The sequence below is a fragment of the Carassius carassius genome, chromosome 29 (assembly GCF_963082965.1).
Source record: "Carassius carassius chromosome 29, fCarCar2.1, whole genome shotgun sequence".
Lineage (NCBI taxonomy): Eukaryota > Metazoa > Chordata > Actinopteri > Cypriniformes > Cyprinidae > Carassius > Carassius carassius.
In genome coordinates, this window is record NC_081783.1 from 27608157 (window position 1) to 27625331 (window position 17175).

General features: G+C 36.8%; 3 protein-coding genes across 4 annotated transcripts; 2 read left to right on the plus strand and 1 right to left on the minus strand.

Moving 5' to 3' along the window:
• Window positions 1–834: 834 nt before the first annotated feature.
• On the plus strand, window positions 835–3215 carry prelid1a (PRELI domain containing 1a). The gene is made up of 5 exons (XM_059516483.1): window positions 835–969; window positions 1118–1343; window positions 1969–2082; window positions 2324–2402; window positions 2504–3215. Exons 1-5 carry the CDS (start codon window positions 878–880, stop codon window positions 2623–2625), a joined length of 633 nt encoding a protein of 210 aa, XP_059372466.1. The 5' UTR covers window positions 835–877; the 3' UTR covers window positions 2626–3215.
• A 266-nt stretch (window positions 3216–3481) lies between these two features.
• On the minus strand, window positions 3482–9835 carry mxd3 (MAX dimerization protein 3). 2 transcript variants are annotated; one of them, XM_059516484.1, is made up of 7 exons: window positions 9633–9835; window positions 8893–8995; window positions 8178–8207; window positions 7635–7749; window positions 5765–5797; window positions 5159–5324; window positions 3482–4874 (listed from the first exon to the last, which is right to left on the minus strand). In XM_059516484.1, the coding sequence occupies exons 1-7, from the start codon at window positions 9700–9702 to the stop codon at window positions 4759–4761; spliced, it is 633 nt and encodes a 210-aa protein (XP_059372467.1). In that variant the 5' UTR covers window positions 9703–9835; the 3' UTR covers window positions 3482–4758. The 2 variants fall into 2 exon arrangements, with proteins under 2 accessions (XP_059372467.1, XP_059372469.1); XM_059516486.1 differs by lacking the exon at window positions 5765–5797 and having other exon boundaries at window positions 9633–9833.
• A 1195-nt stretch (window positions 9836–11030) lies between these two features.
• Window positions 11031–16139, plus strand: rnf103 (ring finger protein 103). The gene is made up of 4 exons (XM_059516487.1): window positions 11031–11697; window positions 11789–11931; window positions 13029–13144; window positions 13836–16139. The coding sequence occupies exons 1-4, from the start codon at window positions 11472–11474 to the stop codon at window positions 15322–15324; spliced, it is 1974 nt and encodes a 657-aa protein (XP_059372470.1). The 5' UTR covers window positions 11031–11471; the 3' UTR covers window positions 15325–16139.
• The last annotated feature ends 1036 nt before the right edge of the window (window positions 16140–17175 follow it).

Consider the following 17175-nt stretch of genomic DNA (forward strand, 5'->3'; position numbering starts at 1 on the left):
CACATATATATATATGTTTGTGTGTGTGTGTGTGTGTGTGTGTGTGTGTGTGTGTGTGTGTGTGTGTGTGTGTGTGCATATATATATATATATACACACACTCACACACACAATTGCATAATAAATGGAAAGAAAATAGAATACAAAAATATTAGAAAGGTAGTTAGTTTTTTTTTTAAGAATAGAATTACAATAGTGAGTGTTAAAGTTAGAGGGTCAAATAAAGATGGGAAAGATGTGTTTTAAGCCGATTCTTGAAGATGGCTAAGGACTCAGGAGGGAACATTAAATTTATATATATATATATATATTTATATATTTATATAAATATATATATATATATAAGCATACTCTTCAAAACGTATGTATTTAGATTATAATTCACGTTAAATTTATGTAACAATATTAATTATATTATGGTAAGGCGGGAAAGTTACATGTACAGTGCAGTACCGTGCATGGTCTTCCGGAAGTGGCGTAAGTGACCATGACCTTCCTGTCTTCAGTCACGTACAGTACAGTCATGTAGACGAGACACACGGCTGGTCGCGGCATGTAGGAGTGGAGAAAAATCACATCGCAAAGCACTTCATTGTCTGTTACGCTGGTAAGTCCTCATTCGCATGCATGTTAATGACTGTTTACGTTCGTTCATTCAGAAAGAGGAAACATGCGTTAGTTAGCCGCGAGCTAACGTTAGCCACACGAGCAGCAGATGCGCGTGACATTCATCCAACGGTTCAGGTTCAGCTCAAGTAAAGCGGAAGACATAGCTTATAATACAGTGTTACACTTGACCACTACTGCTTCTAAAATATTAATATTAATAATTGTGTTTTGTTGCAGTTTTTTAGCTCCGTCAGGTTGAGAGGGAACAATGGTGAAGTATTTCAGCTGCGCAGGCTCTCTGAAGAGCTCATGGGACCAAGTGTTTTTGGCTTTCTGGCAGAGATACCCCAACCCCTACAGGTACTGCGAATACACACATCTGTCGTCTTTTACAGCTCCCAATGTATATGTATTTATTAATTTTATTTTTTACGATATTTTGTATACTTTTAGTTTTATAACCACTGTCTGTGTGATTTAATATAATGTCTGTATTTATATTCCTCAGCAATCATGTTTTAACTGAAGACATCATATTTCGGGAGGTCAATCCGGACAACTGTCTGATCTCCAGACGTCTCCTGACCAAAACCAGCAGAGCTCCTCGCTGGGCGGAGAAGTTCCTGCCTGCTCACATGGCACAGAAGGCTTACATCATTGAGGACTCTGTAGTGGATCCCGAGGGCAGGACCATGACCACGCTCACCTGGAACATCAGCCACGCTCGTGTGATGGTGATCCCTCGTCCTGTCTCACAGAGCTGACTAGAACATGTCCGAGAGATATTGCACAAATCTATAGAAATACAAATTAAACTTATTTTGAGTACCATTAATATGTTGTGTATTCTGACAGTAAACACTTTGTCTTCCAAATGTAGTGGTTTAAAACATGTAATGTAAATGTGTAACATGCTCAAAGCATCAGCACAAGAAGTAACACAGTGGCCAAAGTGAGGCTTTAAAGGGGATTCAAATACACTTCTCTTTTTCTTAAGTAAATCACAGCATTTGCGGAAACTTGCAGACGAAAGATGAATAATATTTCATCTGCTGCCACTTGAATATGTGAATATGGCATGGAAGCAAAATAATGACAGATGTATTTGAAGCAAAATAGCATGACGTTGAATTGCACTAATTAAAAAATAATGATGAATTGCATTAACAGTGCTTTCATTTTAATGCATTGCATTATTAGTAAAATTCAACATGGTTTTTGTTTCAAATACAGTTGTTGTTGTTATTTTACTTCTATAATATAGTGATTTTGTATGATTTCTCGGACTATGATTTAATTATCAACTGGTCTGACTAGACATGAACCATTAGAGGCTAACGATGTGTTTTCTTTGTGCAGAGTGTTGAAGAGCGTTGTGTGTACAGAGTGAACCCTGACAACAACAGCTGGACCGAGATCAAGAGAGAGGCCTGGATTTCCTCCAAACTGTACGGCCTCTCTAGAGCGATTCAGGTGACAGGACGTCTAAACAACACACGGTTATGTTGATCTCGAAGAAAGATTTATTACAGTATTGTGTGTGAACTGTTTAAAAACATTCTGCAGCCTGGATCGTAGCGTTGATGCAGAAGATCGTGCGGGGGGTTTATAGCTAACAGCTATTTAGTCTGCAGTTAAATTACATCACTGGAACTTCCACAACACTTGGCAGAAAGGACTGTTTTTCAAAACGCTCTTTCTATCCCATTTTTAGGAATTTGGTCTTGCACGGTTTAAGAGCAGCGTTACAAAGACCATGAAAGGTTTTGAGTACGTCCTGGCCAAGATGCAAGGTAAGCTGCCAGCTAGAGCTCAAGCGTGCAGTAGCAGATTAATGGTTTAATTCATTTTGTTGTAAACATGGTCATCTAAGCTGGATCTCGTTACTGCACAGGTGAAATGCCCACACGAACGCTGGCAGAAACCGCAACTGTGAAGGCACGTGAGACCGCACTCGCCGCCAAGGAGAAAGCGAAAGATTTAGCCTCTCAAGCTCAAAAGAAGCAGTATGTATGATGAGCGCACACGCCTGGAGGTGACTTCTGAAAAGGGCCGTACCATTCCATGGATGTGAGATGCATTTAGCCAGGAGCTGAGAAGATCAAATCATGCCTGTCTGGATTCTCCGAATGCATTTAGTGAAGCCCATGTTCTCTTCGACTGAAATTCTCCAGTAAACTTGATTTTAATACAGCACCATCCTGATTTTACACGAGACGTTTGCATTTTGTTTTTAGATTGCTAAATTTAATTTCTCTGATTTTGATGTAATTCAAACATGGCCTCTCTGAATCTTCACATTCACACTTACTGAGGTCTGTGATCTGCCTTGTTTAGCAATGTGATCTGTTGCTTCAAATTGAAGTTCTATCTGCATCAATGGGTCCACGGTTCAAGCAGTCATTGCCGGCATGATATCTAGAGTTCTGCAGAGTGATCTTTGGCACATGAAAACATATGCCAGAAAGGTTTGCAGTGGAAGGAAGGCAATGTCTAATCTAATTAAAAGTTGTCAAACAAATGTCCTATGTTGAGTTCCTGAAAGAAATGCAATGTCTTGTAGCTTCGTGATCAACAGGTATTACCATTAAATATTTTCTATTGGACATATTGTTTTCCCATTTCATTTTCTCTGTGATCACTTTTGAATGGGAGATAACACCATTTTAAGCAGATCATCAAGTAAATCTCATACCACTCATATTTGCTAGAGAAATTAAAGCAATCATGGCATTCAAATAGGCCAACATTTAGTCTCATTAGGTCTAATATGACTGAATACTAGGCCAAGTCAAAATATATAGACTAATATATTACAAACAAGCTCCTGAGATGCAAATAAATAACGTATACAAAATCACAATAAGTCAGATTAAATACATAAAATATTTATTTGTACAAAAGGCTTATGTTGGTCAAAAATAATAAAATGCTACATATGAATACAAGGAGAGACATAAATACAAAGGTGTTCCTGGTCCAATGACATACGAATAGTTCATAAGGCATTTGGTGTTCAGAACTGTATATACAATGTACATTTTGCTGTGTACATTAACAATTACTGTACAAACATCTAAAAACAGGCATGTTCATAATAGTTTGCATAAATGACTGATATGAGCAGATACTGAACAGTTCGCAAATACAGCCCATGTATTTTGTCAATACTACCAACATACTGAATTGCAGTTCAAAGGTATGCATTAAAAAAAAAAACATTTTGCATGAGCAGACTAACACATTTTAGGGGAACAGGGATTCAACTTCTAAAAGAAAAAAGAAAGAAAAACACTTAACTATGTTCTATTTTTCAGGCTTCTTGCTTAGGGCTCTAAATAACAGCTCGTTGTTGGGTGTTTTAATAGCACCAACTTTGATTCCAAAGAGAATCAAAGCACAGGACCAAAACAAAGTAAAATTACATCAAAATTAAACGTTATGATGATGCTGATAGTAGTTAAATAACAATCATTTCAAACCCAACTGTACCTTTACCCAATAGAAATGAACAAATGCATGGCTGTAAAGGAAAGCATTCTTTCCCTATGAATTGCAGCACCAAAACCTTTGAATTAGCCTCCCTAATTTTTCAATTAGAAAAAAATATTGCAATATTAAAAGTGAAAAACAAAAAATGCATTGACATAATCTGCAATTTCACACATTAGGAAACTTGAAAGAAATAACACACCTAAAGAGACATCACAAGTGCTCATGGGTATGCTTTGTGCAATGTATCAAAACTCGACTTTTGAAACAGAATTAAATAAGCTGGATTTTAAACCTTTAAGTGCAAGCCATGAGTACTGCAGGCTGACCCTAAACTTAAGCTCATTAGCCGGATAGAAGACAACTAACGGGTACAATGTGACCATGACTAATCCAGAAAAAAAAACAATCATTCTGTGGAAATAAAGCATCACCAAGAATGTTACACTTGAATCTCATGAGTGTATAGCATACTAGAGCACCATAATGCCATTAGTGTAAAGAATACACTACACTAAATAAATTCCAGTCATGCTTAGTTGTTGTTTGCAGCTGATGGTTTCAGAGTGGCAGCAACATAAGGCTGTTCTGTGGTGACGATGGTCAAGCCCATCAAATGTTTCATACCGTTCTGTGATGTTTGTAGATCTGGGACGGTCATAACCAGGTGTGATTAGAGGTAGAGTAGCTGTGGTCCACCCCAGCATGTGATAAACCCAGACCGTCTGACTCCAGAGTCCACACCATGCTCTCCACATCGATCTCAACATCCTCTGCAATTTTCAAGCAAATATGATCAACAACACATGTGACTAACTCTACCCCATTACACAAAGCTTGTGAACAAAAAAACCTGACATAATAGAATAATCTTTTAAAAATAGAAACTTTCATTTAAAAAGTGTGTGCATGTGTGTTTTTTACTTCAATTGTTTTAACCAAGTTAGATACTGATCATAATAATAATAGAACAGAAATATTTGAACTCTAAAAGCTCATATGAATCTCACAGAAACGCCATTTAGGAATATGAACATCTCGTCCGTCTGATGATCACCTCTCTCCGAGTCGGATCTCTCGGAGGACACAGTTGAGCCAAGGCTGTCGTTACGCATCCTCTCTGAACCGCCCTGCAGTTTCTCCAGCCGTGTGCGCAGTTCTCTCTGCTCCCAGCGCAGACGATCCTTCAGCAGCTCTGCACGCTCGTCCTGTTCCTGCAGCTTCTGCAAGCGCACATAAAGACCCACCTTTAAACCTTCTGTTGTGCATCTCATCAAATCTCTCTGCATCACCAGGATCAGAATTAATTGATTCACATCTCTCGGATTGATTAATTAGGTTAGCTCCTTTCTTTGCTGGCAGACAATAACATTTGTAAACCATTTCCAGTAAATGTTCTGTTGCAATGTATGCATTTAATATTTAAGCATTTGTCTAAAATTGGACATTAGTCTTGTAATAGCAATCCTCCAAAGGGAAGAATTGCATGCAAAGGCTGCCTTTATAGCACTGCATATAAGGGAAATCAACAGTATTCATACAGTAACTTGCTTTGATTTTAATAAACTATTCAATCTAACAACCATTCATACACAAATAAAATGCGTTACATAAAAACTTGATATAGTTTAAGCTTGATGGTAAGAAACAGAAGCAAACTCACGGAGTTAGTTTGTGTTTTACGCCATTCCAGCTTCTGTGGCGAGAAATGTTATGGCTGAATTATATCATGTTTTTAGAATTTATTTTTGCTTAAAACTCCAAAACTGTATTTGGCATAACTCTTAAAAATCTCTCAGAAAAAAAAAAATAAAGTAAAACAAAAAAAAACCCACATAGGGATAAATAAAGGGATTCGGCAGAGAAAACATGGTGAAGGATCTTCTCCTAGTATTAAAAACTTAATCCTGACATCTTAGAATGACCAATTCTACAGCGGATATAAACAATCTGGTCAAATCGGTTAGAAAATTGATAGAAAATGTCAATATTTTATATAGATCCCACTTTGTTTGCCATTTGTTATTAACAACACAGGAACAAATGATTGGCTTTAAATCCATAGAAAGTACCGCACACATTTCAGATCCACCAATAACGCTTCTTCTGTCAAACTCCCAGAGTAACACAGTGGAAATCAAACATCAAAAGATGTAACTTTACTTTTCATTAACAATGGAAAAGGGCCTTGAATAAAACGGTTTAATTAAACTAAATGATTTTCATAGGGTTATTGCTCAGGGATCTTCAACCAGAATGGCCACAAAAAGTCCCTAAATTAAATTAATTATATTTAAAAATTTATTTCACTATTAATCAACATTTACTTTTTTTAATTAGCTGTCTCCTTTTTGCCTATAAAAGCATAGAATTTCAAAAGGCAAAATATAAAAAGGGGTCCTTTAATGTATATGTGTACGTACATAGATAGATAGATAGATAGATAGAAAGATAGATAGATAGATCTTTCTCTCGCAGTTATATCACTGGGTAATTATATAAATTCCAGCCATCTGGGAGCCTTTTATGCATGGCATTAAAACTGCTTTTGAGTTCGCGATTGCTTTTTAGTTTCACTTTGACTTTTGAGATTCGCGATCGCACGTACTGTTTATACTATGTGCCAGTACTTACCACACATTTCACAAGATTTGATGTCAGTGGTGCTCAGAATCTACAAATCATTTGCCATTGTCCTCAGTCATCTCTCCTACTTTTATTTGGTAAGTGCAATTTTATGTACTGTAATATAACAGAAAGCCTTATTTGTTTTCTGTGCCTTTCTGAATATGGATTCAAGCTTATGGATTCACCCCTAAAAATAACTGAATTTATATGTACAGATAAGTGAAACAGTATTACGTACATTTAAAAAATTCAGAAATTCAAAAGGTATTGTAAATATGCATTGCTGTCAATTTAGTTATTTATGAATTACTTTACTTACTACAAAACATGAAGCACTTCTTCCTCGTCTTCTTGTCTGATGCACTCAACCAAGCGTTCTAACCATGACCTGTCCCTCCCCATCCCGCAACCATTCGAATTTCCGTAGGTGGGAATTGTTTTAACAAAATTCTAATGGCCCTCTTTGTGATGTCACAAAACCCGGAAAACAAACGGATTTTTTTGGAAACAAAAACATGGAGGGGACTTTCAGATTTGTAACTTTGTAGATATTTTTATGTCCAAACATACACACTGACTAAAATTCAAAAATTGAAAAAGCATAATAGGACCCCTTTAAACATTTGCTGGGTAACAAATACTAAAGATTGTTGCTGAGATGTGCGTGCTATTTTCTGCCAGATACTAACTCTAAAACACTTAACATAGTTTCAAAACCTATTCTAGACTTCAACAAAATTCTGATAGCATGCCCTTTTTATATATAATTTCCAGACCTTTCCATAATTACCGAGTTGAAATAATTGTCTTTATTCTATAGACAACAAATAATCTGATCTCTATTTATTTCTACTTCTGTAAATCATCACTCTTGATATTTTGGTGATATGGTCAAGGTGACTCACCTTGATGTGCAGCTGTGCTTGTCTGAGCAGACCGAGGGTTGTGTTTCTAGATGAATCCGAGGACAGAGGAACCTGCTGCTTCAGCTGCTCCAAACAATGTTTCAACTGAGCTCTCCTACAATCATAAACACATGCAGCAACATAACACTTAACGACATGCAAAACCACAAAGACACACTTCATTTCACTCCAGCTTAAATTTGTAATATAATGAATTATACAACCATTAAATCTAGTACTCAAATTTGACTGGCTAAACAGAGTTCCAATAGCACTCAGACTTTTTCCTATGATGTCAATGTTCATGCATTACAGACCAGAGTACAGTATTTGAGAATAGCGTTTTAAAACTTGATGCTTTTTTTAATTTGGCAAAATTTGTCTAAAAATAAAAGTTACTCAACAGCAACTGTTTATTGAACTTCTGCAGAAAGCAATATCACACTCCCACAATGATGGGACTGAATTTCTGAAAAACTGTACTAATATGTAGAACAATAGCACAATTGCAATATTGCTGAATGGAAAATAAAACTTAGTTACCTGTGTTTCTCCAGCTCATTGTGAACAGACCTGAAACAAAGAACCAATAGCTTTACTTAACCATAACATTTGTTCATATTAAATTCTCACTTTGTTTTTTTAAGATCTGTGTGGACAAGCATTTTGTAGACATTGCCTTCTATTTAGATTGACCTACAGTTAAAAGTACTTAATATAACCAATTCAGCACTTAATATTTGGGGACACTGAATATTTAGCAATATTACTGACTTGATTGCACAGACACTACTGATGAAAACTGAAGCCAGCTGCATAAACGGTTTATACTAGTCTTTAAAAAGTTTGGCATCTATTTTTCTTTCTTCAAGACTGGTCATAACTTTTTTTTATTTAGTTATGAAAAGGTAGATTGGTCTTATTTGAATTGGAAAAGTAAGACAACTTTTGCAACTGCTAGTTGGTCAAACTAGCTCTTAAGACACAGTCTATGCAACTAGCCCCTGGACTGAGCTGGATGATGACATCACTGTTTTCTCCAGAGCTACTTCATAGAAGAAGAAAATACTAATTCCATAACTAACGAACGTTAAAGAGTTCTTAAATCGAACCTTTCATTCATTCATTCACATTAAAAAAAAAGATCAAAAGCGGAGGATCGTTGTAGAATAAAATTAAATATTTTCCGAATAACAAGAATCAGTGTTTTAGAAGATGCTCAGAGCTGTACAATAGGAAAACAACACCTTACACTCACCTGCTGTTCCCAGGTGAATGACTCTTTGATTTCTGCTTTTTTCTCTTATCTGTAACTCCTTTACTGTAGAATGGAAGCACTGAGGCATAACCGTGCTCGGCCTCTGAAAATGTATAATACATCACATGAGTGATTAATAGCCTGGCCTACTTCTTTTTATATACGATTCTTTTATACAAGCAAAAAGTGATCTCGGACATATGACCGTTGCCTGATCATAAATCTGATTTGACAGCCAAATATTAAAGTTCTACTATAACAGATACAGGAAATAACTGCTATATGTCAGCATCTCATCATCAGATCAGCTGTATGTGAGACCGCTTTCTGGTTTTGGCGCCATCGAAAGATTCGGCGATTTTGAAATCAAAGCTTCCACTGTAACTATGTATCCAGTAATCACGCGACGTCTTTGATGAACCGCTGTAACTGTAGCAGAATAACGGACAGCGCTGCTACATTTTCAAATCTATCACGATTTCGCGCCTTTGTGTACAACACAGAACTGAAATGTAGGTCACCGAGCCAAACACAATAATATCAGCAACAAAAGCAATGTTTACCGCTCTACAGATACACAAACAAACCTCTGCAAAAAATAAAACACACCCAGTGCCCACATGAGTAAATAAATAGTGCAAACATTAATGGATTTGTGCAAAACACAAGCAAACAGCAGACTGTCCAAAACGGCTTCGGTTTCAAAGCAAACAATGTGAAAGAAATAACGCGTCTAATACCTCTTTCCCTCCGCTCCAGATACTCAGCTGCCTGCAGAAGCACTTGAATATTGCATGTGTTTACCTCCATTTCTGACAAACAAATGTTATTTTGAAAGCGCCAAGATCGAAACTGATCTATTGAAGTGTAGAGCAGAGTTCGGCTGATCCAGCTCGCCACGTCATTCGCGTCAGACTCGTCACGCCACGCCCTCCTCCGCGCTGACGCGACCGCTCCCTTCAACTGACACAAAAACAACGCACAAGAAAAAAAAAAAAAAAAAAGAAAAAACACAACGCACGTTATGTATGCATATTTTTGTTTATTATGGTTTTTTGTTTGTGTTTTATGTTTTCATGTGTATTATTGTAGTCATCACTGTAATTTGACTGTGCTTATTGAAGTTTCATAAAAAAAAAAACATTATACTAGTATTTGTGCTTAGCTATTGATGGGAGATTTAATTAAGACGAGGACAACTTACACTATATGTTATTTAAATATTATTTTATCCGAGCCAATTGATTGAAATTTATTGACCTTGGCCAAAACTCGGGCTATAGATGTGTGTGTGTGTGTATACATATATATATATATATATATACATACAGTTCTGTGCAAAAGTCTTAGGAAACTAGTATTTAAAAAAAAAAAAGTTTTTAAGTCAGTTATTTCAATTTTTTCTGTAGTGTGTCAGTAGGAAATATCAATTTGCATTTCCAAACATTATTTTTTCCATTAACTGTAATAATCCAGTGACATTTTCATTTGCACAAGGAGTCTGACAGCAGCCAGTGCTCCACAGAGATCTGATTTGATCATCATCAGTCTGTCTTAAATAACATGAAGAAACAGATGAAACTGAGACAGACTAAATCCAGAAGAACTGTGCCAATGTCTACTTCAATTGTTAAAATGCATATTTAAAATAATACAATGTTTGACGTATATTGATACACCCACCATGATAATGAGACCTTGATCTTATTAGTATGTGCTCTTGTGTAATAAATATTGAATTTGACAAGTGAGATAATAAAGGAGAAAAAAACTGAAATCCCGAAGGCTTTTATTTTATGAAACATTTATTGATGCAAATAAAAACAGATAAATATTCAAACAAGTCTCTCATGACAATTCAAAATACACAATTTAATAAAAATTATAAATATCAATACTTAATGTAATTAAAAGTATGTAAATTAACAACCAGAAAAAGCAAAACATTAAACAAAAGCAGGTACAATAAATGGTACCTTACTTTAATCTACAAACAAACTGTGCAATAACAATAGTAATATATTTGAAACAATACCTAAATTAGCAGATATTAATTCTCAATACATCTTAGGCGAAAGGGTTTACGAGGCCTAACGTTACAGGCGCCTTTTTCATTTTAGAACGCATTCTTACACCGGAAGTAACAGTGTGACGTCAGTTTGTTATTCGCACCAGCTGATCATATCAGCCAGAGCCTGCGGAAAACACTAACGTTACTCACACGCATCGAAACATTACTCTTCTCGAAAATCGCAAACACAATATCGTTTTCGTAGTATTAGGCGGAAAACGCGACAGAGCGGTACATGATTATAAATGAATTCAGCGGTTCGTTTAGTCGCGTGAGCTCTCGAGTCAAACACACTGGCCTGCTGCTCCTGAAGGACCCTCATCTGAAGCCTTGTTTTGACGCTCTGCCTCCACATTATTATATAACACGATGGAAACGATTCTTATCTGCTTAGGAAGTCGTCTCTTGAACGGTTTCGCTGGAGACATATAAAAACGCCAGTGCCTAATAGTTTACTTTCAATGCAAATCAGCTAGATCACAAGTACAACTCTTCCGTCTGAGAGAAAATGTGGTGGAAACTCTTCTTTCTGCTCCTGTATTTTTTCATGTTATTCATCCTGGCTCGGTTTTTTGAAGCCATCGTCTGGTATGAGACGGGTATTTTCGCCACCCAGCTGGTGGATCCGGTGACACTGAGCTTCAGGAAACTCAAAACCATCCTGGAGTGTCGTGGATTGGGATACTCCGGCCTGGCCGAGAAGAGGGATGTGAGGGAGCTGGTGGAGAACTCGGGTGAGGGTCTCCAAACAATACTTTGACTGACACGTATACACTTGTGTACAGTTTCAGATTGATCATGATCATGCACTGTTTGCTTTTGAAGGGGAGCTGATGCAAGGAGAGCTGTACTCGGCTCTCAAGAATGAGAAGGAGACAGAGGGATCTGACTCCAGCACCACTTTCAATGGAGAGATGCACTTTTATGAATTAGTGGAAGACACTAAAGATGGTATCTGGTTAGTTCAGGTTAGTATCAATCCTACATCTATGTAAATGTGAGAAACTCACCCAAAATGGATTACTAAACTGTATTATTTATTTACTTGCATATCATTCAGAACTGACATTCTGTTCAGTTAAGAAATTGAATTCTGATCGTTCAGGCAGCTTTTATCTTGCTCTTATGATTTTATTTTTGAGATAAGGGCATGACAGTAGTTAAAGAAGTTTCATTTTTAGATGAACTGTTGTGAGGCGGTACAGAAAATGAAACCACAGCCTACTCAACCTACTCCTTTCAAAAAAATTTAATGTCTCTGTCCTGTCCTCACACACATCAAAGAGATGATTTTGTTATTAATCACTTACCCCCATGTCATTCCAAACCAGTTAAAGCTTAGTTTCTCACAATTTAAGATCTTTAGGATGAAAACCGGGAGGCTTGTGACTGTCCCATTGAATGCCAAGTAAATAACAGTGTCAAGGTCCAGAAAAGTATGAAAGACATCGTCAGAATAGTCCATCTGCCATCAGTGGTTCAACCGTAACATTATGAAGCGACGAGAATACGTTTGTAAGCGAAGAAAACAAAAATAATAACTTTATTCAACAATTCCCTTGTCGACAGTCTCCTCTGTGTCTCTCCATATCACTGTATGCTGCGTGAGCTCTTCTGTGTCAGCCGCGTATTTACATTTATTTAGCTTCGATTTGAAAGAAAACAGCGCATCCTTGTTTCGTGGCTGACACAGAAGAGCATACTCAGCATATGGTTTTAATCCAAAATATCTGAAATTGAAGAAAAAATTAAGCTTTTACGGGTCTGGGACGACATGGGGGGGTGAGTGATTAACGACTTAATTTTCATTTTGGGGTGGAGTATACCTTTAAGATGTCTGCTTGTGTGAGAATATAACCCAACAGGATTTAGTATCAGCTGCTGCAGCAAACTGGTCCATTATCATTATTAGTCATTTTCCCAAATTTATGCATCCTAAATGTATTGTCAACAAAATAGACATGTGTGGTACTTTTGGAGACATATGTTTTTGTTTACATAATGCATAAAATATACATACAATACTTTTACTTCATATACAAATACTTAATGTTCTGCTTCTTAGGTAATAGCCCAAGATAGAAATCCACTGTTGAGCACTGCGAACTGGGGCAAAATGGTACAGAAAGTTTCTCAGTTTGGGATTCGAACAGGCACTTTCAACTGCTCGAGTGACTCAAGGTAAGAAAGACTCAACTTATGTTCAGCAGTACACCTGTAACAACTGAAAGTAGGCTGTTATTCACGTTCCTGTGAGCTGATCAACCAACAATGGCATGTTTGAAATGTGCTGTATGGTAAACAGCTGACCCAAATGTGTGTTTTTTTTATTACAAAATGTAAAAACTATATATCATTCTCCATATACATTTTAAAAAAAAAAAGTATGTGCGTTCTTAGAAATGAAGAAATGATATTCATGTTTATTTTTCTCAAAAACCAAAAAGTAAAACCAACAAGTAATAACTTTACATAATAGTGTAGTAATCATTATTTTCAAGGACAACTGAATTTTTCTAATTTTTTGCCAGGGGTTTTCTTTGTAATACAATTTCCTAATTGGCACATTTCATAATTCTTACATTTACACCACCCTCACTTTTATGTAATGCACGCAAGTTTTTAAAATAGGAATTATAATTCCAATCCAAATAGCTTTACTAATTAATGTTTAAATAAGCAATTAAGAGATTCTGTGAAATGACAGTTTTAATGAGATGTTCTTTCTTCATTCTGGTCTCAGGACATTTTTTCTTTAACTTTAAACCACACAAGATATATGTAAATACATTTAAATTAATGAATTTGAAATATTTCTAATCAAATGACAATGTCTGAAAAAAAAAAAGTTATTTTCATTCCCCATTGTCAGGTACTGCCATAAACGGGGCTGGATGAAGTCCACCCTCATCATGTCTGTCCCGCAGACCAATGCATCCAAAGGGAAGGTCATGTTGAAGGAGTACAATGGCAGACGCATCGAAACAGAGCACATCTTCAAATGGATGACTGCGCATGTTGCCTCTCGCATCAAAACCATACGTTTCTCTGAGCAATTAATGGATGACTGGTATCAGACGGAAAAGCAGCCAGTGAAGATGTTCTTGTTCGCCAGACTGCTTCAGCCCCCGGCGTTTTTCTCAGCTCTCAGCATCAAATTCACAGGCCGCATCGAGTTCATCTTCGTCGACGTGCGCAACTGGGACAACACCAGCTGTCTCGAGAAGATTGGAGTGCATCAAATGCCCTCATACATCCTCAAAACACCAGAAGGCATTTACAGATACGGCAACAGCACCGGGGAATTCATCTCCTTGCATGCCATGGATGCATTTCTTCGGTCCGTACAGCCAGAAGTCAATGACTTGTTCATTTTGAGCTTGGTTATGGTCAATCTAATGGCTTGGATGGACCTTTTCATTACACAGGGAGCCACCATAAAACGCTTTGTGGTTTTAATCCGTACACTAGGGACTTATAACTCCTTACTCATCATTTCCTGGCTGCCCATCCTTGGTTTTCTTCAGCTTCCATACCTGGATAACTTTTATGACTACAGCCTGAAACTGTTGCGTTATGCAGACACCACTACTATTGCCTCATGGGTCCGGGCGGACTGGACCTTCTATTCCTCTCATCCAGCTCTCTTCCTCAGCACTTATCTAGCCCATGGCCTCCTCATCGACTACTTTGAGAAGAAAAGAAGATGTAGCAATGAAGACCAAAATGCAAACAACCTAGAGTGGTTGTCAAGTCTCTGGGATTGGTACACCAGCTACTTGGTGCATCCCATTGCCTCGTTCCAGAACTTTGAGTCAGACTGGGATGACGATCCCAATTTCCTTTTGCAAAGATTGGCATTCCCAGACCTCTGGCTTCGCCCGCTGGTTCCAATAGACTACATCAAGAACCTGCCCACCTGGAAGTTCAGACTCGCTCAGTCTGAGAGGCCCAACCCAGTGGACTGTGACGATCAACAAAAAACTATGACAAACCCAAATGGCGGCTCCAGCAGGGACCAGGCAGTACATCATTACAGTTCAGAAATTCTGCACAATAATAGTGATGGATTTTCAGCTGCAGTGAAGTCAGAAGAGACGTGGTCTGGTGGAGAGGAACAGGACACTGATTGGTCTCATTGGCCTTGTGGCATGCTCCACTGCACTGAGTGTGTTGTGTGTCTCGAGAACTTTGAAACCGATTGCCTTGTCATGGGTTTACCGTGCGGCCATGTTTTTCACCAGCAGTGCATCGTGGTCTGGTTAACTGGTGGGCGGCACTGCTGCCCTGTGTGCCGGTGGATATCGTACAAGAAAAGACCCGCAAGACAACATGCAACTGAACAGCTTGAACCAGAATAGCCCTTGTCCATTTATTTTACGTCTTGCTTCCTGCACTTATTTAAAAAAAAACACAAAAAAAAAACACAGATGACTTGATGTGTTCATCGTTAGACTTTAGATTCATAACATTGGCTCCTGGGCTTTTGTTGGTGGGTTTTAACTTGCACATTTAATAATTAAATTCATACTTCCCAATATTTTGTTATTAGATTTTTTGTTTTTTATATTGTTTATGGGGAAAAAAATTGGGTCAGATACCTAGTACGTAGATGAAGAATAGATTTTAAAAGCAACATTATGCAAATTATAAAATACTGAATGGTGATTGAATATCAGTGCATATGGTTGAAAAGTTTCTGTTCTAGCATTCATCTTACATCCCAGTCAGACAGAAGAGAATATATATGTTCATGCACTTGAGAATTACATCTTGTTCTGTGTCTCCAAATGTGAATAATCTGTCTAAAATTGAGCTACACTACTAAGTCATTGGGGAATTGAAGACTTGTGAGTCTTTATATAAAGGATTAACCGTCTGGGCATGTCATTGTTTTTAAAAAAAAAATGAAGAATAGCTTTACATAACAAAACTGCCCTGTGCACAATTGAAAATGGCTTAGGCATTGACCTGTAATTCTTAATGGCTCCATCTGCAGTTTAAGTTATTGTTTTGTTGGAGCATGTTAGTTTGTTTATTTCTGAACAGCATTTTGACACTAACACTAATAAAGTATTTACCCCCTTGACTTTTGATGTTTATCAGAGTATAAAAGTGATTTGGGAACTTAAACCTGTAGTTTCGTTCAGTTCAATAAAGTCCCTTTTTTCCACCAGTTGTGTGTGTGGATCCTCTCTGATTTATCCCATCACTAACATTTTAAACTAAGATGGTAAGTAAACCAGAGTTAGCACACACATAATCAACACAGCTGAAGTCATATTAAAGATGCATGAGTCTTCCTTGCACTTTCACCGTATGTCTCTTACAATAATTGACTATATCAAATATATATATAGAAATATAATAGTACATACTACAGGTAATAATTAAGTTTGCTAAGGTGATTTTACTTTTTCTATTGATATATTACCCTAGAGCCTAAAACCAGTCATTAGTAGCACAGGTATATTTGTAGCAATAGCCAACAATACATTGTGTGGCACAATATTATAAATTCTTATTTTATGCCAAAAATCATATTAAGATATTAAGTGAAGATCATGTTCCATTAAGATATTTTGTACATTTCCTACCATAAATATATCAAAACGTATTTTATTATTAGTAATCATATGCATTGCTAAGGACTGCATTTGAACAACAAAAAAGCCGATTTTCTCAATATTTAGATTTTTTTACACCCTCAGATTCCTGATTTTCAAATATTTGTATCTCTGCCAAATATTGTCCTCCTAACAAACCAAATATCAATATGAAGCTTATTTATTCAGATTTCAGATGATGTATAAATCTCAATTTAAAAGAATTAAACCTTATGACTGGTTTTGTTGTCCAGGTCACATATATTTTTTTATATTACAGTAATGCCATATTTTGCATAATTTGCACATAGTGCAGATATGCAAAATATATTGTGACTTTTGATTTTTGGGGGGTTTGGGGTAAAAGCGTTCTTACGTGATATTTGCCTTAACATTTCCCACTGTCATAAAAAAAATTATATGTACAATGAGATAAAAATAAAATGATAAAAATCATTTACACAGTTGAATTTTACATTAATAACAAACTGTAACTACAGTATGTACCTCAGAAGCTTTGTCTCAACGAATGACACATGCTTTCTATAATTTGAGCTAAATAATGATTAATAAGAGAAAATAGATCATTGCATAAGAGTGTACAAG

Excerpts from the sequence above, each read along its gene's own strand:
- rnf103 (XM_059516487.1), top strand. The coding sequence starts at position 11,472 with ATGTGGTGGAAACTCTTCTTTCTGCTCCTGTATTTTTTCATGTTATTC. Across the intron at positions 11,698-11,788 it reads GGAGCTGGTGGAGAACTCGG|GGGAGCTGATGCAAGGAGAG; the intron begins GTGAGGGTCTCC and ends TTGCTTTTGAAG. Across the intron at positions 11,932-13,028 it reads ATGGTATCTGGTTAGTTCAG|GTAATAGCCCAAGATAGAAA; the intron begins GTTAGTATCAAT and ends TCTGCTTCTTAG.
- mxd3 (XM_059516484.1), bottom strand. The coding sequence starts at position 9,702 with ATGGAGGTAAACACATGCAATATTCAAGTGCTTCTGCAGGCAGCTGAG. Across the intron at positions 8,996-9,632 it reads TCTGGAGCGGAGGGAAAGAG|AGGCCGAGCACGGTTATGCC; the intron begins GTATTAGACGCG and ends ATACATTTTCAG. Across the intron at positions 8,208-8,892 it reads CATTCACCTGGGAACAGCAG|GTCTGTTCACAATGAGCTGG; the intron begins GTGAGTGTAAGG and ends TCTTTGTTTCAG.
- prelid1a (XM_059516483.1), top strand. The coding sequence starts at position 878 with ATGGTGAAGTATTTCAGCTGCGCAGGCTCTCTGAAGAGCTCATGGGAC. Across the intron at positions 2,083-2,323 it reads GCCTCTCTAGAGCGATTCAG|GAATTTGGTCTTGCACGGTT; the intron begins GTGACAGGACGT and ends TCCCATTTTTAG. Across the intron at positions 2,403-2,503 it reads CGTCCTGGCCAAGATGCAAG|GTGAAATGCCCACACGAACG; the intron begins GTAAGCTGCCAG and ends GTTACTGCACAG.